Raw genomic sequence first — 25,101 nt, forward strand, 5'->3', positions numbered from 1 at the left:
GAGGCAGGGTTGGGGTGGGTGGGGCCAAAGACGGGTCAATACTGGGGAAGATGAGGAGGCTCTCCAAGTGACCAGGCCTGCACTGCTATTATTTTAGTCACATGACCAAGGACAAGTCACCTGTATCCCCTGGGCCCCACTTCCTTTTCAGGCCTCTCTTAAAGCTCCCTGGAAATGTCTTTGTGGTTTATAATTAAAATACAGTGTAGACTGTCTTCTAATTTAAATACTGACCATCTTTTGATCAAACATGCTGTCACCATAAAGGAGGCATGATCATTCATTTTATTTCTTAAGTGGGGATCGTGGAGTAAAGCCACATACACAGAAAGGACATTGGCTCCACCGAAGTATTTTGCAATCTGTTTAATTTTCAAGGCACACAGAGTTTAGGTAGATCATTTTAATATCTAAGACAAAGTTATTAGCACTAGGAACCTCTGCTAGCCAACTCATTTACCAAATATAAACTAACATTATGAAGCTAGATTTAAAAAATAACAGACATGAAATGATGCAGACGCTGTGCCCATGCTAGACAAGGATTCAAAAAAAAAAGTGACTGACAACGAAAGCAGCCAGTTAGGGCAAAACTGACAGGTGGGAAACAGGGGAAAAAGTTATTCCCGATCTTTCTTCCTTTACTGCCCATTTCCCACTAAATCCCACTGTCTTTCAAGTGACTCACCTGTATCCTGCAGATGTGTACTGGAAAAATAAACATTTTAGTGTCAACCACCAGCCACAGCCCATGCCACAGGCTGTCTGCCAGACACGTGTGAATGTGGAAAAAACACAGGCTGAGGGTCCTCAAGGGTCTGATGGAGGCCCTGGGGTTGGCCTCCATGCTGGGGGAGGGGGACACACCAGTACCACAGGCCCCTGGCAAAGCTGTGAATGAGGGTGGCAAGCTTGGGGGTAAGCCACAAAAAAAAAAGCAGAAATTGTTCTGAGTCAAGCCTTTCCACTTCCTCCCTAACTGTACTGTTTACCAGAACTGCCCATGAGGTTAATCTCCCTGGATTTTCCCTGCCCAACACCAACTGACGCCACCCAGGGCAGAGCAGCCACACCCCTGGGCTTGGCCCCTCATAGCTCCAGCCCTCCTGCAAAACAACATGGCATCCTAACAGGGTATGTGAGGTGTACTCTCCTTGCAGGGCAGGGAGCGTCTCCAGGATACACTAATGTTCAAAGTCCTCCTATAAGCAAAGTCTTCAGCGAGGGAGTGGTACGAGGCGCCCGAGATGGGGCTGAGAAAGATGCTGGGACCAAACACACAGACAAGCATCCTCCTCCACTCCTGGAGTTGAAGGCAGCAGCGTGCTCATGTCCTAGAGGCTGTCTCAGCACAGCATGGGGACCCCGTGCAGTGTTGGGCTCCTTCTGGTCTCTGTGCCCATGAACCCGCTTCTCAGAAAGCAGATGACAGCATTCCCCCCCCTCTCAGGACCCGATCTTCCATGTTCAGTTCCTTGGGGTTGACGATCAAAGCAAAATCCAGAGTTTCCTTAAGTACACACTATACCACACGTCAATGAGATTACACGTGGTGTGGTTGTGTGTGCCTGTGTGTGACTGACATGGAAGATTTGGAAGATGTTTACCATCAATAAGTTATCAAGTGAATTAAATTGCGGGATGACTGTTTTTTTTAACTTATTTATACACCAATGCTATTTTAATATAGGTATGGAGTGTCTTTAAATTCTAAAAAGCAGTATTTCTTTTTGAAAGAAATTAAAGTTGAAATTTAGAAAAGAAGGCTATATATGACAATGAATACTACCAGAGACAGACCCATTTTGTTTCAACATTGGAGGACGTCAAACCCAAACATAATTTGCTTTGACAGAATGGAAAACACGGGTCCTAAATGTAAAGTCAGTGAATGTCACAGATAAAACTCAACATCAACTAGGCGCTCGGTGTGTTTAACAACAGATACCGGTATGTGAAACAATAGATATTGGTATGTGTGTTGACAAATGACCAGACCATGGGTCATGTGGCACTGAATGGAACATAGCATGGGTTGTCAGCTGCAAAAAAATAAGAAATGGTTTGGCGGGGCAGGGCGGATATTAGTGAATACATTCTTTTTGGTGTCAAGCCCACTCAACTTAGAAGTTAGACAGAGAATGCCCCAACTTCACTTCATCCTTTTCGCCACATCTGAATACGCGTGTTCAATTTCCTGGTCGGCTGGACATGTGTTTATGAACTCATCCCTGGCGTAAGCATTGTTCAAGTATCTCCAGAGCCCAGTCATTTCAGAAGGAAATTCGAAATCTCTGTATTTCTTGGTCACAATCTGAAAGTGAAGAGGAAATGATCAGTAAAGGGAAAACCCACCACACAGTTCATCAGATCAGATCATCTGTCCTTTTGAGTCATGCACCATACTCTCTCTGTCAGTGTCTGGGGTCTTACAGTCATTTGGCCATCCCCAGTGGCATGCTGACTTTGCATAGGGACATCCTGGGTATGGGAAACAGATAAAGATCCTAGACTCCATATCCTGCCCATGAGTTATCACAGATGGTACCTGAGATCGCCTTGGCATGAATTTCCTCCATTCTCCACCAGGATCCTCCTCCTATATTTCATGTAATTTCCTTATCCCGCGGCTGCTACCATACCATTCAGTGCATACATTCAGGATACACCTGTTGAGCTCCTCCCCTGGACCTCCCTCCCCCTACCACTGGCAGAGATTCCATTTCTGATCACTTAGAAGGGTTATAATGTGTTTCAACTCTCTCTTATAAACCTTTAAATCACAAGACATCTCTAGTAAGTACTTGACTTATTAACTTCACATGCTCCTGTCCCGATAACAACTGAGAAAACGTGCATTTCCACATGTTTCCATTTCTTCTCTCTCTTGCCCCTTTCAGAGTTGCAACCCAGTCAGGCTTCCTATATTCTGGCTATGTTCTTTCCCTGCAAATCCCACCGATGCTTGGTCTTAAGATAGTCTTGGATTGAAATAAATCCTCTGTTTACAACATGTCTTTGCACATCTCAAAGTTTCTCAGTTCCTGGATTTTCATTGTGATGATCATGTTATTATTGCATCTCAAAGCAATTTTATTTAAGTCTCTGGAGTATTTATTTTACTGAAACCAGAAAGGCGACTATGTAAATATAACTAAAGATTTAAAATCAGACCCAAAAATCCATCACACATCTTTCCCTTCATTCTCTATAACTGTCAGACTACTTCTTTTGGAATGGAGGCAAGCCAGTTGGCTATGGACACCCAAGCACCTGCAGCTATACTCTGCACTACATTAGGGTTAGGGTAAGGACTAAGCTTAGAGTTGAGGCATCCACTGTGATGTCACTATGGTTAAAAATGAAGCTCATCTTTCATAATGATTCCCTTAGATTGCTTCTCATTTCCTTTCAGATGTACTCCAGCCTGGAAGATCATGAAGCTATTTGACAATCTGAGTGCTAAATGACTTTTCAGAGTCTGATGGTAGGCCTTTTATTGGGGCCATGGACTGTTGTATTCAACTCTGAATCTCACCCTTTCTAATCACTTAAAATCTTTTTAGTAAGGTTTATTTGAAAGGCAGAGTTACAGAGAGGGCAGAAAATACAGAGAGAAATCTACTATCCACAGCTTCACTCCGCAAGTAGCTATGATGACCAGGGCTCGGACACACTGAAGCCCTGGATTTCTGGATCCAGGAGCTTCTTTCAGCTTTCCCATGTGCTTACCAGTGTTGTGAGACAGCAGGTAGAGCCATTGCCTGCAGAGCTGGTATACCTTCCAGTCTTGGCTGTTCCACTTCCCATTCAGAGCCCTGTTAATGTGCCAGGGAAAGCAGCAGAGGATGGCCCAAGTACTTGGGCCTCTGCACCACATGGGAGACCCAGATGAATCTCCTGGCTCCTGGCTTTGGTATGGCCCAGTACTGGCCATTGGGACAATTTGGGCAGTGAACCAGTTGATACAAGAGCTCTGTTTCTGGGGGCCTCGCGGCGTGGCCTAGCTGCTAAGGTCCTCGCCTTGAACGCACTGGGATCCCATATGGGCACAGGTTCTAATCCCGGCGGCTCCACTTCCCATCCAGCTCCCTGCTTGTGGCCTGGGAAAGCAGTCCAGGACAGCCCAATTCTTTGGGACCCTGTACCCACATGGGAGACCTGGAAGAGGTTCCAGGTTCCTGGCTTCTGATTGGCACAGCAGCGGCCGTTGCGCTCACTTGGGGAGTGAATCACCGGATTGAAGATCTTCCTCTCTGTCTCTCCTCCTCTCTGTATATCTGACTTTGTAATAAAAATAAATAAATCTTTTTTTAAAAAAAGAGCTCTGTTTCTGGTATGTGGCTATATCCCTAATGCCTTTCAAACAAAATCAGTCTTAAAAAGAAAGGATGATAAGAAACTCTTCTGTCCTTTTCAGAAAGGATTGTGTTTGTCCCTACAATCACTAGCATTTGACTGAGCTCACATTTGAAAGTCACAGTTCCCACACATCATCACCAAAACTCAAGCGTTAGATACCAGGGGAATTTATGAATTTTCTCAAGCTGGCTTCACACCAAAGATCAGTCTGTGAAGGGAAGCAGTGAGGGCAGAAGAATGGTGTAATTCAAATTCATCACTCCATGAATTTAAAACTTGGGAGTTGTCTGCTGCTTTGGCTTAGCTGTGGCTTGAATGGGCCCCTGAAGCTTCAGGTGCTGGATGCTTGGTCCCCATGCAAGTTTGGGAGGTGGTGGAACATCTAAGAAAAGGGGCATGGTGTGAGTTACTGAAGTTTTTAGTGTGCTACCTGGGGAAGGGATGGGCGAGGTTCTCATAGGGTACCAGTTAGCTCCTAAAAGAACACATTGGGGGGATGGGAGTGCTGTGGCTTATCCTGATAAACATCCATCTGCAGAGCCAGCATCCCATATGGGTGCTGGTTCAAGTCCTACCTGTTCCACTTCTGATCCAGCTCCTTGCTAATAAACCCAGGAAAGCAATAGAAGACAGCCCAAATGCTGGACCCCTGCTGTCCATGTAGAACACTTGCAGGAAAAGAAGAGGAGAAGGAGGGGCCAGTACAACGGTCTAGCAAGTATCAGCATCCCATAAAGGCACAAGGTTGTGTCCTGGCTGTACCACTTTTGATCCAGCTCCCTCCTTGTCGCTTATAAATCAAGTCCTTGGGTCCCTGCATCCAAATGAGAGACCTAGAGGAGGTTCCTGGTTCCTGGCTTCAGATCAGCTCTGCTCTGGTCATTGTAGAGTGAACCAATAGATGAAATCTCTCTCTCTGTCTCTCTCTCTCTCTGCCTTTCAAATAAAAATAAATGAAACTTTTTAAAAGAAGTTGAATAGGCTTGAAACCACATCTAGCCCCAAATCCTTCTGTCATCCTTTCTCATCATGTGGGCTCTCTCACATTCCCAAGAATCCTTCTGGCTTCCTGTCTTGCCAAGTGATGTCTTCTGCATGCAACCCTGTCACGGTGACTGCACCTGCTATGCCACCTGACCATGAGGCACTTACCAAAGCAGAACAGATGCCTGATCCTGGACTTTCATTCTCCACAACCATGAGCTCAACAGGCTGTTATGATTTACATATTTCCCAGCCTCTAGTATTTTGTTACAGCAATAGCAAGAGCACAAGAGAAGTGTCTTAAAAAGAAATGAGCTAGAATGTTTCATTCAAGAGCCCTAATTTTTAGATGCTTCGGTGTCTGGCCCATACACAAGTCAAACTAAAACTCAGTTTCATTCCCCTGTTGAGTGCTTGCCCGAGAAGAAAAGACAAACCTTAATGATGTGCAGCTTGGGTAAGAGGTTGCAATCGGCCAACGTGAGCTCATCTCCATCCAGGAACTTCCTTCCAGAAACAGCAGTGTCCTCAGGGCTGTTGGCATCTACTTCATCTGGCAGAGGGCTGTTTAGGTATGTATCCAGCTTCTTCAGGGCCTTTAACAGGTTCTTTTCATAAACTAAAACATGAAGACAAGCAGGCACTAAGATGGACTGTGCAGGTGAAAGTCTCCTTCTCTCCCTCCTTAGCCTCTGTCAACCCACACGGGAGGATGTGGAGTAAGAATAGCCAAAGAACAGATTCACTCCTCCCTGGAAAATTACTGCACTGTCTATGCAACAGTGCTCCTTCTAGAACTCATCCACTGACTCAACAATAATGTTTATGGAAAGCCAACGATGAGGTAGGCACTGGCAGGAGCATCCTTTTACAACACTTCCATGGTCCAGCTAGGAACACCTGGGTGATGAATGTTTTTCCTTAAAAATACCATTTTCTGGGTTATTAGCCAGAATATTCCATCTTTGGAAACCCAGGTACAGAGTCAAGATTGGAGGCACCCTCTGTGACATGAGTCAGAATGGCCCACCTCCAACAAGCGGCCACACCAGCGGCCACGTGGAAGAGCATGCTGCAACAGAAAAGGGGGACATGAGAAGTACTCACTCTCGTTGGCATCCTTCTTGGTGTTCTTGATAAAGGCTGAGAACTTGGCAAAGACATCGTTTCCAGCTGAGTTAGATTCAGGGTGCTGGGGCCCCAGCTTAGGGTACCTTTAAAAAGTTCAAGTTTAGATGTCACTGAGATATGGTATTTTTCAGTTAGGCTATCCAATTAGGAGGCCAGGAGAGGAGTGGACTGTGAAAAATTAAGGCTACCTTATGTTTTTCTACTCTTTCTTCTACTTTAAATTTGGGAAGCAACAGTGAACAAAGGGCTCTGGGCCAAGAATTTCTGTCCCAACAACGACCAATCCTGGGACACAACATCTACCTGACCACCCTGGCCAAATGAAAGCATGGGACGAGAAGGTTCCCTTCCAGTCTCGTGCTCCAAGATGTTTTGTCCTAATCAGCACCCCATTGCTTCCAGAAATCGATGATTGCACAGCATCATCCCAGCTCCTTCTGCACCTCACACTCACCCTGATGCTCAAACTGCAGGAACACAGAGGGGTGCAGCCCGCCCTGATTCCAGCTTTCCCATCTGGCCCTGCATGTCCTGTGTCACCCAATGGGAAAGACCAAGAAAGGAAGCACCAGGACTGCAGAAAACCAAAGACACGCAGCCAAGAGCTTCAGAAGCATTTGGTAAAGGGTCAACCATGACAACCGATAGCATTCATTCACGAGGCCTACCTCGGTGGAGCCAGTTTCTCCTCTAAAAACTCCTCGATCTTGTTCACGTCCGTCTTGACGTCACCATCAAACGTCATAAAGGGAGGGTTGGTGCCAGGAGCTAGGTTCTGCAGGTCTGCGGGTTTCCTGGGAGAAGAGTAATGGCAGCACTGGGAGGCACCCCTGCATATTTGCATTCATTCCCAAAGCTTAGCAATGTCCTCCCCAGCTTAGGAACAACAACCCTTGAGAATCTCCAGGGAGGTGTGGGTTTATGAGCGGTCTTAGTGCAATGGACATCGAAGGGAAGCACTAACAAATGATGGACCAAATTCTCCCTCTGTGGCGCTGGACCTGGACACAGAGGTGGGAAAGCTAACTTTCAGCCTGTTACCAACCTGGTCAGGTACTCAAACAGGTTTCAGGCAAGTGTACCCTTAACCAGAAGCTGGGAGTGTAGGTTTGTTAAGGTTCCAACTATTCCCCTCCTTCTGATTACATCCCAGGCAGTCCTCCTCCAATTACTCTGCTTGGCCCTCACTAGACCCCTGCCTGGGGCGGGATATGTGCCCAGGATGTCCTCAGATCTTCGTGTGTGTGTGTGTGTACCTACATGCACGTGTATGGATGGAGGGGGCAATTAATATTTATTTCAATAATGGAAAAAAAAAACCTTGTCTTACCTCTTCAGGTCCACTGTTGTCACATTAAATATAACACCCTTTAGCCAGAGAATCATAAAGAGACGTTGAGAAAATGGGCAATTTCCAATACTCTCTCCATCATAGCCAGCCTACGAGCAGAAAAAGAGATCTTTAGCTGAGTCAGATTCATAATTATAACTGCCAGAGTTCACACAACACACACATACACACACAAACACACAATCATTATACATTTTTGTGAATGATTAGATAGCTCTAAGTATCCTTCTGAGACCATTTAGTCAATGTCTGCCAAACTGCAGGAGGCTATGACAGGAGAGGAGACATACACATACTTACACACTCCCACATATGTATACACACTCCCACACACGTAAACACATATGCACTCACACAGATGCTTACACTCCCATACATGTATACACACATACACTCACACACTCCCACAGATGGATACACACTCCCACACACATATATACACTTGCACTCACACACATGTTTACACACTCCCACACACATATACACACATGCACTCACACACGTTTACACACTCCCACACACGTATACACACATGCACTCACACACTCCCGCAGATGTATATACACTCCCACATATACACACATGCACTCACACATATGCTCACACACTCCCATACATGTATACACAAATGCACTCACACACATTTACACACTCCCACACATGTATACACACATACACTCTCACAATATACTTACACACTCCCACACACATATACACACATGCACTCACACATATGCTCACACACTCCCACCCACATATACACCATGCACTCACACTCTCACATATGTATACACACTCCCACACATGTATACACATATACACTCTCAGATATGTATACACACTCCCACACATATACACACGTGCACTCACACACATGCTTACACACTCCCACACACATATACACACATGCACTCATACACACTCACACATACTTATATTCACATACACAAACTCACACACACTTACAATCCTACAGGTATACACTCCACTCACACATACTCCTACACACATACATTCACATGCACACTCACACACATACACTCTTGTACATGTTTACTCACACCATTACGCACATGCATACACTCACATTTACACATGCATTCAGACACATACACACTCCCCCACACTTACACATGTACATATAGGCACTCACACACATATATGTACACACATACATACATGACGTACACAGTGTTTTTTCTCTTCTTTCCCCATGAACTCACCACTTCCCGCCATAAGGTGTCTGAGTGGCAATTTGAGAGGAAAAAAATGGCAAAAAAGGAACCCCCTTCATTACCAAAGGCAAAAATAAGACACACTCGCCATCCCACTCCATCTCCACCATCTCTCCCAGTCTCTGCTATGCTTACTTAGAAGACAAATTCAGACTTTTTAAAACTGAACACTCTAAAATTTGGAATTCCCCTTTTTTGATTCATGCAGGTACTAGAGAGAAGAGATGGGGAGCCCTTTACCAAGTTAGTAGATTTCACACAGCTGGCATGAAGGTGGAAGGAGATGAGACAATTCCTTCCCAATGCCCGAAGCAGATCACATTCTCTCTGTCTCTCTGTGTCTCTGTCTCTCTGTGTGTGTCTCTGTCTCTGTCTTTGTCTCTCTTTCTCTCTCATACACACAGAAACCAACTGAATATTTGTCCTCTTTGCCATGGGCTCCAGGCAGAAAGAAAAGGCAAAGAGGTAGGGCAAATGAGGGAGACCCTTGGGCAGGGGGTTGCAGTACATGGAATGATGAAGAGAAGCTGACAAAGTTCTAAAGTCTTCTACCTTTGCTCATCTCTTCCCTACTCTGGACATCTTTGACAAGTTTGCCGAATTCGTCAATCCTGCCCCAAGGCCATGCTTCTGGCATCTCTAGATTTTAAGCTCATACTCGGTCAGCCTTCACTGACAAGCCATAGCCCCATTTCTTCATGTGGCTCATTTTTGCTGCAACTAGTTTGAAAGAAATTTGTTACAGAGGGGAGCAGAAGGACATTAGGCAGAATGTAAGCTGCTTGTGCGGGAATCAGAGTAAGGATGGCTCAAGAAAACCCAACAACTTAATGCATACCCCGGAGTGACTCTCTGACATGAGTGTCACCTACTTGAGTCATCTAGATGGGTTATTAACAATAAGCTCATGGATTAAAGACCATTAACAGACACTCCTATAAATGGCAAGGATAAAAGACTTGATCAACTTCATCACAAAAGAAGCCAATAAGCTCAGAAAAGATTTCTTGCATCATGAGCCACTGAGGCAATGCAAATGCAAACCATGAGATGTCACAATGCAGCAACCCAAATGCCTGGAAGTTAAAAGTCTGGACAACACCAAGTGTGGGCAGGAACACAGAACAATCCATGTCTTCATTCATCACTGGCCAAAGGATAAACTAGTACAGCGACTTGGGAAAATGGTTAGTCCTTTCCCACAGCGAAGCAAAAATTTACCCTGTGACTTGGCAATACCCCACCCAACAGAAATGAGAACTAATGAGCACTCAAAGGCATCCATGCAAACATTTCTAGTGGCTTTATTGCGCCACCAAAAGTCTTGAGACCAACCAGAGACCATCCAATACAGAATGAACTGATGGGTTGTCATATCTTCGTATGACAGGCCATGACATCACAATGAAAGAGTATGAGCTATTATAAAAGCAACTATGTAGATATCTCTCTTAGGCATGATATTAAGAGAAGGAGGCCAGAACGTCAGTGGCAGTGAACTTTGCTCTGGGGATGGACAGTAGATCTGCAGGTGCCTGTGGGAGATGAGCAGGTCTGGAAAGGAAAGAAGGGAGCTTCCTGGCTAGGAAAATTGATCCAGTAAGTTGAACTAACAATGTCTAAAGATTCTGGTACTCTAATGCATATGAGCTTAGCCTCAATACAAAAGAAAAGCAAGCAAGAACAGGAATTTGGAAAAACATAGTCTGATTCAATAGGTCCTGCATGCAGACCAATCTGGATCTAAGTTTGGACATCCCCAAAAATCCACATGTTAGGATCTTGATCCCCAAAGTCTTATGCTCATAGTTACTGGATAAGGGGTGAAGAGGAATCTGTGATAGCTGGAGGCTGGGACTTCGGCAAGTGATAAATTGGACCAAGTTGGCACAGCCCTGTGATTGAATCATGATGACAGTGACTAATGGCGTTTCCTGTCTCTTGGGTATCTTTCTTTCACATTCATTACGCTGTCACCCCCATCAGATGTTAATGGGCTGGACTGTAAACTCCCAAACCATAAGCCACAAGGAGCCATATTCCTTTATAAGTAGCTTCTCTCAAGCATCTCAGAGCAAAGAACTTCTGATGAACATGCCGCTCTGCCCAAGTGATACAGTGCCTGCAAAGACCTCATTATCAGAAGCACAACCTTGGGCAACAGACAAGTTTGGTGATCATCAACAGAGGATGGAACAGACTCAGTGAACTTGGGTGATCCACCTGTAAGAAGGCCTGACTTTCAGGCTAATAACAAATGTGAAGATAATGGCTGGACTTTGTACGAGGTCTTCATGTTCATGAGAATGTGTAATATGAAAGGAAAAAAACTAAGCCTGGATTTCAAAAGTTTTACATCAAAATAAATTCATTGTTCATTCTATTTTTTCCTGAACTTTTTGAAGTTCCTTCGTACAAAGAAAATGTATCAAGAGATCCAAATCACAGAATCCATAAAGTCTTCTGACTTTGGGTTCCACACTCTTTCACCCTTCTGAGCCCTCCTTCTTCAAACACCCACTTGTCTCTGCTCAGTAGAGGGAAGAGCCTGGGAACTTGGCCCAGTGGGGTATGAAGCTGTCAGGAGCCCGAGGTTGGGCAGCAAGCAGTTACAAGCCAGGAATTCAACCAAGCCTCTGTGGATGGGCCCTAACACAGGGCCCTTCACTCACCTAAGACCCTTTCCCCGCTCAGGGTAGCACCTGGCCACGATGAAGACTGCTCCCCCAACCCCCTGCTCCTTGCTGTCTGCTCTGGGACAAGGGTCAGCATGGCACTCAGGGACACAACCCTCAGCCCTGGCTGCATAAGAGGTTTGGGCACAGTCAGGGCAAGAAAGGTGACAAAGAGGTGCAGGGAAGGGCAGGGACACAAAGCCACCAAGCTACTGGGCCCATCCTGATTCCCTCGACATTTTCTATACCAGTAATTTTTCTGGCATCTTCCATAAAGCTCAGTAAAGCTTAAACTATGAAGTGGGACAGTTGTTTTCTGTCTCCTCTTTCCTTGTCTCATGAGCTTTGGGAATCCTATTGGAATGCATCCCTGGAGGCAGCAAGATCTCTTGCTGAGCTCAACTGGATCCCACTCCAGGGCAGGTGTCCTGTCAGCGATAACTCTGACAACAATCTGGCTGTCTGAGAGTGGCCCCACCTTGCAGCCGTGACATGGAAACAGTAAGATCCCAGCTCTTCCAGCCTGCTTCCTGCATTCCTCTTCATGCTGTCCACCTCAAGGCCTTGTTCCCAATATTCCCTGAATCCTGGCAGCTACTGGAATACAGCAAGAGCAACAACTTAAAAACACAGAACAAGGAACAAATGCTGTCTCTGACATCTACCTTCACACACAAGCTTCTGAAAGGACCCACCCTGGGGTCTACAACTAAGATACAGCACCTCAGGCTGGAGGAGGGTCCACGGGCTACAGACCCAGTGCCTACAGCCAAGAAGCCGGTGGCAAAGCCACAGTGGTACATTTCCCTGCCACATGCCTTGCAACTGAGCTGTCCCAGCCCAGCATGGTGCCTGCTGAATTAGAAAGGCTGTTAGGCATTTGGGGAGAATTAGCTGCTGTGACTGCCAATAAAACAAGATTTACAAATCCATGGTTGCTTCATCTTCAATTACTCTAGAATTTTTTTTCTGTCTCAGTCTGTTGTAAATGAGGGGGTTCTGGGAACACAGTGGGAGTGACGAGGACGCCTTGCTGCCCAATGTTATGACATTAATGAGCTTCAGTGCTAGGATGTGCCAGGAAAAGTAAAAGCCATGAAATACCATCTCCACGGTCCATTATTGAGCAAGAACAGGTGAGGAGGATCCCAGCCGTGTTCGCAAACCCAACACAACGCTAGGAGAAAGAACTCATGCTGCTGTCACAGACGCTCAGACGCTTGCTCCAATGAGTGTTAGTGTCCAATGCTGCCAGTTCCCTCCAGCTGATGGATGCCCTGGGCTAATACTCCTCAGCAGGATTGTCCGCCATCAGGGGCCATTTTTGGATGCAGATGTTGCTGATAAGATCCAAGGAAGCAGTTGCAGGGATCAGATGGGCTTTTGTTTCCAGCCAAGACGTACCTGGGCACTCAGAGGAGCCACAATTGTGTGTCTGTCACAGGTCACAGTGACAGGAATTCTCCAACACATTCCAAGACAGCCCCTTTTGCAACTAGTACCGATTCTAGCTTCCAGAACGCCATGATTCTGTGCCATCCCAGCCTGTGCCCACTCCCCTCTTAGGGACTTCAAGGTACAAAGTGTAAGAGATCCAGCGGTGCTGGAAAATGGATTGCTCCTTTATCCACAGCTCCTCTTTCAATCAGCTCCAGGGCTACTCCCTTCCTCCTCCATCTGGAATTTGCAGGGAAGATGTTGTGCTCTCTTCTGGCAACCATTCTCTGATCAAATACATGGCCTCTCCCATGGTCTGGAACTCCACTGAGGGGCACACACATCGGACCCTATCACTGAAGGGACCCCAGCTCCCCCATGGTTACTTACAAAATACCAGGTGATCCCAACATCGCCCTGTGCAGAACTGACGAGCAAAGACACCCCACCCCCACACACACAAACACATAGCTATGCTTGGCAACTCCTTGGCACCGTTCTCCTTCCCCCAGGGCCACATGCCCACCACCTTGATTCCACCTTTTTCTAGAAAATTCTTTGTGAGCCTAAATGGTAAACAGAGTCTACACAGTAAGCACCTTCCTCTTTGCCCAGCGTGCAGATGGTGGAGGGAAGCTAAAGGAGAAGGCAGCACCAGTGATGTTCTAGATGATGCCCTCTGGCAGCAGGTTCTTCCTATCCAGGAAGTACAGTGCACATCCCAGGTATGCGGAGGTGTTCCACTCTCTGCAGAGGAGACCTGGGGGCTACTGCAAGGATTCAGGGTCAACAGCTCCTCGGGCTTCATTGCACACATATGGAGGCTGCTGCTCTGCACCTGGCATTCCAGGGAACTGAGGCTGAAGGAAAACTGGACTCAGAGGAAGCTTCAGGACCCTCTTGGTGCTGCCATGGACAGAACACCACAAACCGCTTAATTCAGAAAGGAAGGATTCTGTCCCAGGGCAGGCAGAGAAAGCAAGTCCAACACCAGGGGGCAGCTTGCTATCTCAGCCATGGCTAGAAAAGGCAGAGCAGAGCTGGATTTTCTAGCAAAGGCACTCTGGGAATAGTTCTCCCATTCCCAGGAAAACCACATTAAACCATTCTGACCTAATACCCCACCGCCCAGCACCGCCTGACGGCAATCCCTACAGTAGCAGCCGACCCAAGGGCAGGCTAAGAGCAGAACAGGCAGAGAGTTCAAGCAGGGCAGATGGAAGGTGACCACCTCCTTCTAAGCCCACTTATCAACTTCCCCCAAATCCTCCGGCGTCCACTGCTGAGTGCAGCAGCTTCACACGCTTTAAGAATCGGTAATCAAACATACACTTCATGGCCAAATGCATGGATCTTGGCCCTCCAGTGAAACAGACATCCCTTCTCAAGGCCCCTTGCTTCTGCCCTGGCTGGGGCTCCATGCCCTCAGCCTATGCAATTGTATTGCACATGCACCTGACTCTAGAGTTTTCTGAACATCAAGGTTGGCCACTCCAGCTACAAGCTCAACCCAGCCATTGACATGGGGCATTAGAAAGCACCGTCTCTCTGTCCCCAAGCTCCAGCCTGCCCCCCACTGCATGTGACTAGCAAGGCCTGCCACTGGAGAGATCTGCCCCTTCCTGGGAAAAGATCTTCCAACACAGACTGGTTTTGCTTCCAAGTGGAAGCAAGTGGGATACTTCAATTGCAAGTCCTGTATGGGGGTGTTGTCTAGTGCCAAGGGGTCCATTTCATTCATCTAAGGCAGGGGTGGGAAATCTTTCCTGCCAAGGCCCATCTGGGTGTTTATAACCTCATTCACAGGCCATACAAAGTGATCAACTTAAAAATCAGCCTGCCTGTGATGGATCCTATTTCAAGGCCTGCCTGTGATGGTCTTGGCAGGACCAGATCAAGTGATCTCATGGGCCTTAGACAAGCCCCAGGGGCCAGACGTTCCCCACCACTGATCTGGAGTGGTGGGAGGAGGGTGGCAAAAAGGGTCGGACAACACAAGCAGAGAGAAAGTTAAAGCAAGTCCCACAGGCCCTAGCCGTTCCTGGCAGGAAAGAAATGCACAAGAGCTAGAAATCCAGTTGTTCTCCTGCGCCTTGGACCTGGTCCACACCAGAGAGTGCTGCCCAGCCCTTTCCTGGGCCAACACTTGTGAATCTCACCATCGAGCAGCTCACACATTCTCCCTCCCAGGATATTGCCCCCTAAGAGTCACAACTAATGGCAGGGGGGAGACCAGCAGTCGGGAGAGACAGCTGGATCAAAACCCACATCTTGGCAGCTATGCTAAGCCACCTCTATTCCCAGATGACTGGTCTATAGAGGTGTGACTTGGCTTGCAGTATTTAAACCTCGTCACAACTTCTTGATCTGGAGGAATTCTGTTCAGAATAACCCTATTAACAACAACAAATAAAAAATGACAGTCCTCTCCCTGTGTTGAAGTTCTTGCCTGTAAGCACCAGCAGGTCTCTCCAGGGCCAAACATCAAAGGCACAAGGTGTTGAGAGCCAGGGGGGGCCAAGGGGAGCCAGGGAGAGCCAGGTGGCCTGTGGCCTTACTGTTCACCAATTGTGTGGCAGTGGACAAACCATTTTCTCCCTGGTCTTCAATGTCTCTATTTGCAGCCACAGGGATAAAAATACTCCATTTAAGCTCTTGGAGTGATGCATCCTTAGCTCTGCTGGGCATCCAATAAAGGTAGCTATTATTGTTATTATCATCATCAGCATCATCATCATTACTCTCCCAAACATGAGCCCAGCCGAACAGACAATTACAGAACCCTGGGTACTTTTTAACAAGCCTCAATTAGTGTGATCTCCATGCCAAACGCTATAGCCCTTAAAGAACCACTGATTTCCCCCTCCCCTCTCTTAAAGAATAACATAACTGCAAACTGGCTCCAGGTGTACCTGAAGAATGGAAGTCCCTTTCTTAATTGCAAAGCAAACAGATCCTCAGCCAGGAGACAAACAGACCGGCCCTGCGCCTGGTACTTCTGTCTGGGAGCTGCACACACAGACCTCTGAGTCAAGGGCCCAGGTTAGTTAGACTACATCTATACCCATATCTACTTCTATGTCTATATCTATATCCATTATATCCCTATCCATACCGAGAGAGAGAGAGAGGGAAGGAGGGAGGGAGAGGGAGAGAGAGAGACAGAGAGAGAGGGAGAGAGAGAGTTGTGCCCATGCGGACTGCAGACAGGGTTGATGGAATCCAAAGGAAGTATTTCCTCTTCAAGAAACACCACCCATCCAGCCGTGCTGCTGCAGAAACTGCCCAAATCAAAGACCTTAATTGCATTTCATGGCACAAAGTTCTTTTTTAGTTTTTCCCAAAGTTTTGTTTATTTACTGCTTCCTGCCAAGATCCATCTCGGTATTTATAACCAGGAAAAGGCTGGTTATTCCACAGAGAGAAGGACAGAAAAAGAAAACCTTCCATCCGCTGGTTCACTCCCCAAATGGCTGTAACAGTCAAATCGGAGCCTCTTCCGAGTCTCCCATATGGGTGCAGGGACCCAAGGCCTGGATCTATCCTCCACTGCTTTTCCAGGCCATAAGCAAGAAGTAATATCAGAAGTGGGGCATCTGGGATATGAACCAACACCCACATGGGATGCCAGCACTGCAAGGAGGAGGATTAACCAGTTGAGCTATCGTGCCACCCCAGAACTGGTATTCTAAGGCAAGCAAGAAAAGCGAGGGACTTGAGTGGATTACAGAGAGACCAACAGATAATGAAGAGACAAGGGTGTTAGCAGCCCAGCAGTGGCCCCAAAACCACAGTCCAAGCAACTATTGGAAGGGATTGTGGAGCACACAGAGATGAGTTTCTTACCAGGAAACCAAGGTTGAAACCAACTGGCCACTTCCTCTTTGTAGAACAGTGACTTTTAAGGCTGATTTCACAATCCAGTAATGGCTCACCCTTCTCAACCACCTGGCTGTCAATCATTATGGACACTTTAAGATGCAATCCTCTCCAAGTCCCATTTCACAGATGAAGAAACTAAGTCAACTGCCCAAAGACCCAAACAGGATTAGCTGAGCCTAGCTCCCTCTTGTGCTCCCCAGCTGGATTCAGTTGCTGTCCCCCCATTTCCCTGCAGCTGCTCTGAATGGGAAATGTGGAAGCAGATCTTCCCTCTCCCAGCATGTCAGGGTCTCACTCCATACAGCGCCTCTGCCTCTGAAACCACTCTTGGCTCACACTCAAGTTCTCAAGGCAGGTGCTGCTGGGGCCTGTGGCCTGTGGGTCGCCAGCCCCTCTGACGTCCCCAGCCCCTCTGACGTCCCCCTTACCTGGACAAGGTAAACCCAGAAAAGATGCTACCTGGCTTACGGCCTTACATCATCACAGGCTGGAGGTTGTTTGAGGCAGTGAGCCCAGGGGGAGCCACCCCGACTACTAACCTACGCTTCCCTTCCCTCACCTTCTGATAGTACCTACCGCCTAGTGTTGGGTGCAAAATAACCCAGATGTTACACAGAAAACAGGGATCCATGCTCCTCTCTCTGACTCTCTGATCAGCACCTGCTGTCCCTCCTGTCTGAATTCTGCTCACAGGGTTGTCTGGCGTAGCACGCAGATGTCCCCGTACCGCGTGCTGTGGTCTTCTTCCTTGAGGACAGAACCATGCTCTCTGCGCAGGACAAGCACCCGGCGCCTCCTTGCAGTGCCTGCCGCATTTTAGTTTTCTTCCTCCCCCCATGCTGGCACATGCACACGGGGCCAGGCCCAGGCAGGCCCTCCACAAAAGTCCTGCAGCTCCCCAAAATGATTCCTCTCCTGGAGCTCCCTGAGCAGTGGGACCGCACCCATTCTCTCCATGGAGGACAGCGAGGGGCCAACGGTCCTTCCACCTTCTCTGTCCCCAGACAGCTAGCTCCACAGCTGCCTGTCAAGGGCTCCTTATTTCTGCCCAGGTGACAACAATCAGCCAGGACTGTCCCAGTTGTTTGTTTTTGTTTTTTTTTTTTTTTTTAAGATGTATTTATTTCTGGGCCCAGTGCAGTAGCCTAGTGGCTAAAGTCCTTGTTTAGAACTCACCGGGATCCCAGATGGGCGCCAGTTCTAATCACAGCAGCCCCACTTCCCATCCAGCTCCCTGCTTGTGGCCTGGGAAAGCAGTCGAGGACAGTTCAAAGCCTTGGGACCCTGCACCCGCGTGGGAGATCTGGAAGAGCTCTGGGCTCCTGGCTTCAGATTGGCTCAACTCCAGCCATTGCAGCCGCTTGGGGAGTGAATCAATAAATAGAAGATCTTGGGCTCGGCGGAGTGGCCTAGTGGCTAAGGTCCTCGCCTTGATCCCATATGGCCGCTGGTTCTAATCCTGGCAGCTCTACTTCCTCTCTATCTCTCCTCCTCTCAGTATATCTGACTTTGTAATAAAAATACATACATCCATTTATTTCTATTTGAAAGATGGATCACAGACAGAGACAGAGTCCTCCCATCTTCTGGTTCACTCCCCAAATGACCACAATAGCTGGAGCTGGGTCCATCTGAAGCCAGGAGCCAGGAGCTTCCTGCTGGTCTCCCACGTGACTGTAAGGGCCCAAAGATCTGAGCCAGCTGTGCTTCCTCAGGCCATCTTCAGGGAGCTGAATGGGAAGCAGAGTAAGTAGAACTTGAACCGACATTCACATGGGACTTCAATGCCAAAGATAGAGGTTTAGCTCACTACGCCACAGTGCCAGCCCCAGGACAGTCCTGGTTTAAAACTAGAATTCCTATATCCCCAGCCCAAGTCCCAGACAAGCAGAGGCAGCGACCAGCTCACTGCCTGCCTCACTTTTATTAAAATCCTGCTGAGTCCACTTAATGGCAGGTCTCAGGCCTTGCCTAACAAGATGACCTGTTGGGATGCCACCGGCAGTACCTCAAGGCCTGGGGACAGAAACCCAGCAGGAGCTCACTGCGACAACTCACAGGGAGGGGCTGATGCCATGGAGATTGCGGGAAGCAGGCAGAATTTCAGACTGGGCTGGCCAACTCCCCAAGGTCAAGTCCAAACACAGAGATGCCTGACACGTGGACCGCTGCCAGCGTGCCAGCCAGCTGTAAGGCCACCTGCAGGAAGGTGCGCGACTCAGAGAGCAGCGGCAAAGTTGGCTGTGATGAGTTCACAGGGTCATCTCAGTGCCACGGCCACTCCAGACACACGGGCTGGAAACCAAGCCCGCTCCGTTTTGAAAGCCCCCCAATTGCCTTCCATAAAAACTCCAATTTTCCTTTGATCGTCTCGATGACTTCTTGCACCAAAAAGAAAAACATGTACCTTGGCCAGGGTGGCAGGGGAAATGCCTGTGGGCATGCCCCAAGCCACTGGGAGGATGTGGGAGGATCCAGCTCAGCTCCTGGGAGAAGAGCCCCAGAAGTGCATTCCCCACTTCTCCTTCAGAAAGGAAGATGTGTAATTAGATGCAACTCCTCCAAATAACTCAACGGAGGCCTCCAGGAGATCACAGCTAGTCCAGGCCCAGATTCTACAAATGTGATTACCAGCAACGGCTAGGTTGTGAAATAAGAGCAATAATGATGATAATGATAATGAGAGCAGCTACCCGGCGCACTTACCCTGTTCGGAGGCGTCCACTCCTACTAACTTAATGAACGAACAACAACACTGCTACTGCGTTAGGTATCACTGCCGACTCTGTTTACAACAAGAGGCTTGGGGAGGGAGGCACAGAGAATTAGATCAACTCAGCTGACATCACCCAGCAGAGTTCCATCCCAGGCAGCCAGCTCGAACCCATCTCTACATCCCACCCTGCCTGCCACGGCCGGCTCTGGCAGGTGCCTCCTCGTCTGTGTGTGGACTCCAGCTCTGCTCAGGCAGGCTGCAGGAGGCTTGCAAAACTCCATGTGCCAATGGGACATGGACTCAGGAACAGCACAAACAACAAACAGTGGTTGGGACAGGAACGGGAGCAGGGCTGAGGCTCCTGGAAATGCAGGCCCTGTGTGCTGGGGGGCAGTAAGGCCAGGGAGCTGCAAGGGAAGTGGAGCAGCCAGAACTTGAACCGGCGCCCATATGGGATCTTGGGCATGCAAGGCAAGGACTTCAGCCACTAGGCTATTGCACCAATCCCCTGTGACTGTTTTTGAAGGACTATATCATTGTAATAAAACTGGGCAAATCAGTGGGGGGGAGGGGAAACCCAGAGCCTTTGGAATTGCATTGTAAAATGAATTGATTAATTAATTAAAATAATAGTGATGATAAAGTTACTTTCAAAAAAAGTATTTTCTGAAAAAAAAAAAAACAGAAATGGGGGAGTCCTGCAAGGTCCTGAGCCTGGGCCCATGGCCACAACTTCTGCACTAATAGGACAGGCAGGGCCAGCGGTTCCCGGGGAAGATGCCGTGGGTCTGCTCTCCTCTAGGCCGTAACAGTCCCATGTGACCAGAACAGTGTGGGTCTGGGATTGTTTCAAGGCAGGTGAAGCCAGTGTCTGCTCTGGCTATGAATAACCTTCAATGAAAACACCCAGAAAGGGCCAGGCACTAACATAGGCCACTTCCTGGGGCCAGCAGAGCAGGCACAGAAGCAGCCAGGAAAATAACCACCTGTCAACCTTTGAAGCGGTCCACCCTTAACCACAGCTCTCCTTGGCCATGGCCTGGGACAATGACAGTCTGAGAGGGGACCAGCTCTGAGGCTAGGCGCTAGCACAAACAGCAAAACACGTCTATGCCCTCACACAGATCACCTGTAAACGTCACACCATGCATGGCATAGAGGACCTAGCAGATGACATCATGGCTGTCCAGTTTGAAGGTGGGGACTCTCCTGGAGGTTCAGGTGGAACCCATCTAAATCCATGAGGCCTGAGAAGGGAGACCCTCCGCAGGAAAGACCAGAGTTGAAAGGAGTGGTCAGGAGATGAAGGGGACCACGAACCAAAGGATGCAGGTGGCTCCCAGAAGGTAGGAGAGCAAGGATGTGGATTCTCCTCTAGAGCTTCTGGAAGAGTGTGGCCTTAGTTGGGGTCCACTGAAGCACAAGTCAAACCTTCGGCCTGCAGATCTGACAACACCTTGGAGTTGCTTGAAGCCACCCAAATCTACAGTAACTCGGGACAGCAGCAATAGCACACCAGCACAAATGGGAGCCCCAGCACTCCACAGGGGAGTCCTAGAACTTTCCTCAAGACAGGTCAGCGAGTCAATTGCCAGTCAGTCATGCAGAGGGTCAATCTTGAAGCAGGTTGCACACAGCCTGTTTCTAGCAATTTCCAGCACTAGCAATCAAGCCATGACCACAATTCTCCTAAGTGAAATAGTAATCTGGCAAGACACATGGCTCCAGATCACCACCTCAGGAGGAAGCCGGCTCCACTGGCAACACTTGGCTCTTCTTAACCTTGGTGCCTTCGTGGTTATGGGGAATTTACCTGAAAAAAAAGTCAAAATATGAAAACAACAGGCCATTGGTGCCCCCTGGTGGTCATGAGTTGCACTTGCAGACCTAACCGCTTTTCATTCTGACCATTTGCATCTCTAACTAGGTTCCAATTTTGGAAACTGTTGCAAGTTTTTAGCCCCTTTCAAGTTTCATTGAAGAGTGGAGTGGAGGGGCAGAGCTGGGAAAGCATGTCTGCAAAGGGCAGAGAAGGACCACCCGTATGTTGGGCAAAGCAACTCTAAATAAAGAAATTTTGATATCTAAAAAGGTTCAAATTCAGCTTTCTGCACTTGTTCAAAATGTTGCAGACTTTCGGCAAAGTTCTTTAGAAATCTGCAGCTTCTTTGTTAAAAATGAAAGGAAGGAAAGAAGGAAGGAAAAGACAGAGTGAGGAAGGAAGGAAGGAAGGCAGGAAGGCAGGCAGGTAGGTAGACATTGTTTCTCGCGGCAGGTGTCTTGCAGGGAGAACAGCCAAGGAACAGCTCCTACAACAGGCACAATTGCTTACAAAGAAGAAAGGTTAGTACAAACCCCACAATGGAGCCACATACCTGGCCAGTGGTGGGACTGTGTTTTATTTAAAAGCAAATTGAGTAAACTTGTCCTACACCTTCAGGTCTCAAGAACCTGAGCCACATCAACCTGCTCACTTTTCTGGGCTTGTTTTCTTCTTCCTGGCCGTAGATTTGAAGGTAAGTCCGCCTTACTGAACCAAAAACCTCAGGCGCTACAGCCTTTTGACTCACACCAACCTGTCACTTTGCACGAGTGCAAAGGGACAAAAGAACGAACCAGCAGTGCGTAAAATCGGCTTACAGACAAAACGAGGCAAGGTTGGTGTTCGACTTCAAACGCAGGAACATCACAGTCAGAATCTAGAAGTGTAGTCCAAAAACCAGAGAGTGATGCTAGAACCGCAGGGGCAGGGATGAGCGCTCCACTTCCAACAATTACATTTCACTGTGTGTCCTTGTGTCCGGAAGCTAACAAGTTCTAGGACTCCTGGACCATGGGCGATTAACTCGCTAAACTTGAAAGAGCTTTTTGTCAGTGAGCTGAGACGTACGGTACCGCCCTGTAGTTCAATGTCAGCAGTATAAAAGGAGAAATTCCAGGAGACGTCAGACATGACAGAATTGCGTGGAAGTTTTACCACTCCCCTCTTTCCACTGATAGCACCCACGAGACATTCTCTGACCTGGCTTAACCCCTCCAAAAGGAAGAGCCCAGGCCCAGGGCCAAAGGGGGATCAACTGCTCCCCGAAAAGGTGAAACACAACTGGTTGGTTAAGGCTAACTCCCTGGCCTTTTCTGCACCAGGAGCTTTGTTCTTTGGCAACTCCTGTGCCTCCCTCCCCACTCTCCCTGCTGATCCTCTCTCTCCTGATCCAGCCTGACAGCCGCTGCCTTCATTGCACACCATCCGGATGAGCAGCAAAGCATCTAAAGGACCACGGCTTCCACAGGGGCTGCTAGGGGCCAGCGGTTGTGGCACAGCAGGTTAAGCCACTGCTTACAGTGTCAGTTTCTCTTAAGGGTATGCATTGCAGTTGCAGCTGCTCCACTTTCCATCCAGTTCCCTGCTAATGTGCCTGGGAGATGGTTCACGCGCTTAGGACCCTGCACCCACGTGGGAGGCCCAGGTGGAGTTCTAGCCAGCTGGTGTCAGCCCAGCCCAGCCCTGGCTGCTGCAGTTGATTAGGGAATGAATGAGCCAGCAGGTGGAAGACATGATGGAGATCAGGAGAGAGATCTCTCTCGCTCCCTATAAATTTGCCTTTCAAATACCTAAATGAATCTTAACACACACACAAAGCGGGGGAGTAGTTACACTAAACAGCAGGGAAACCAGTGTCCCCAATCTGTGGTGATTTGCACAGCGGCCAGAGCAATCGAAGCTGAGGGTGCGGAGCCACCTTGTCTGCCCCACACAGACAGATGCAGACACTACCCATGGAGAGGCTGAGATCTCCCACAACGGCTCATTTTCCATCTGAAACCCAATTTGGGCGAGTCCAGGTGCTTATGGAACTGCCTTAGTTCCGTTCCGTGTTAGGATGCAAAAGAAAGATAAGCAAAGTAAGGTTACACGTACTATTTTCCATATTCCATATCTATACTCTATCACACACGGCTGACACAAGGGTGCAAGGAGGTCCTGAAACAGGGATAGACATGTAGGACATAGGGATAATCTTGGCTGTCACTTGGGACAATGCCACCAGTCCCTGCAGGCCAGTCCTGCACCTGTGAAAGCTGGGTCAGAAAAGGAATCCTAGCCACCCGCCATTAACCCCAGGAGGCGTGTCCTGAGAACTTGGAAGGGGTCTGCAGCTCCTGTGGGAACCAACACACGCTCCCCTGTCTGTCGGCAACAGAGTCATAACAGAGCAGTGTTCTCCAGGTATAAGGAAGTAAAAACTCCATTCATCCAAGGAGAGAACACATTTGCATGCTATGATACACAGCAAGGTGTACAGCCTCATGGGAATCATCTTTCCTTCCTGAAAATGCCAGCGCGGACAAAGGCACAGAATCCTGTGAAAGTCTTGGCCAAACCAAAGAAAGAATTCAAGATAGAAGTCTCCGGCAGCTGCTGTGCCCAGAGAAACACCCTGATTGTCCCAAGGCACACGGGCCGCATCTGTAAGTCAGACTGTGCTGGGAACAATGCTCTGGCATTGTTCTGAGCAATACAGAGATCCAGCTTGCCCCAGATGGTTCTCAGAAAAAGGAAGAACTTCAAATCCCTAAACACACCAAGTGATGTGTTAGCTAGAGGACCTTCACGTAGGAGCAAGAGTTAGTAGCAGACATTCATAAAAGGAAACACAGAGTGGGTGGTACAATGAGTAGTGAGGGCTCCTTGGAAGGAGTTCTGGTTTTCATGGCACTCATCCCCCAATCCACAGCCACGGCTTCGCGCAGCAGCCAGGTGTGTCTCCTAGCACCAACTGCCCCGGCAGCCTGCAAACACAGGTGCTGCTGTTGGGTTGTGTAGAGGGCTGACAGCTGCCTCCAAGCGCACCACAGCCATGCCATCAGAGGTACGGAGAATCAGAGGGGCAGCTGGGCAGCCCAGACTCACACCTGCCTCTCAGCCCCGCCCCATCCCTGCACCTGACGCACAGCTCTCACAGAGGACCCACACGCACAGGCCCTGAGGATGGAATGCAGGACGGCTGTTCCACTGGCCAAGGAAGAATGACAAGGGAGTCCTTTGCTTTCTCTCTGCACCTCATGGGAGCTGCCCACCTCACTCCCACTCCCAGGCACCTTAGGAACATGCCTTACATTATTAAAATAAATAAACAAAATACCTACGGGAATGAAAGCAAATAACTTGCTTTTGTGCCTGTTGTTAACTTACTGCTAAAATAAAGGCAACCACCCAGCTAAAAAGATAAGAGCGTTCAGGGCCCTGGGAAGGTCAGACAAGCCTGCTGCGTCTCAAGCTTTTCTCATGCACACCCTCTGTTCTGCCCAGCCGCTCTTGCCCTTGCT

The 25,101-nt window shown here is 48.3% G+C and overlaps 1 protein-coding gene across 1 annotated transcript in view; it reads right to left on the minus strand.

Annotated features, from left to right (window-relative positions):
• Nucleotides 1-397: 397 nt before the first annotated feature.
• The window catches only part of CLIC6 (chloride intracellular channel 6), a 45,147-nt gene continuing 20,443 nt past the window's right edge, over nt 398-25,101 (minus strand). The window contains exons 2-6 of the mRNA XM_004594193.3: nt 7,808-7,917; nt 7,146-7,271; nt 6,454-6,560; nt 5,784-5,965; nt 398-2,314 (exon numbers count right to left, since the gene is read on the minus strand). Of these exons, the coding sequence (XP_004594250.2) occupies nt 2,153-2,314; nt 5,784-5,965; nt 6,454-6,560; nt 7,146-7,271; nt 7,808-7,917 (687 nt within the window). The 3' untranslated portion in view covers nt 398-2,152. The remainder of the gene's footprint in view (nt 2,315-5,783; nt 5,966-6,453; nt 6,561-7,145; nt 7,272-7,807; nt 7,918-25,101) is intronic.

The sequence above is a fragment of the Ochotona princeps genome, chromosome 3 (genome assembly GCF_030435755.1).
Source record: "Ochotona princeps isolate mOchPri1 chromosome 3, mOchPri1.hap1, whole genome shotgun sequence".
NCBI classification, from domain to species: domain Eukaryota; kingdom Metazoa; phylum Chordata; class Mammalia; order Lagomorpha; family Ochotonidae; genus Ochotona; species Ochotona princeps.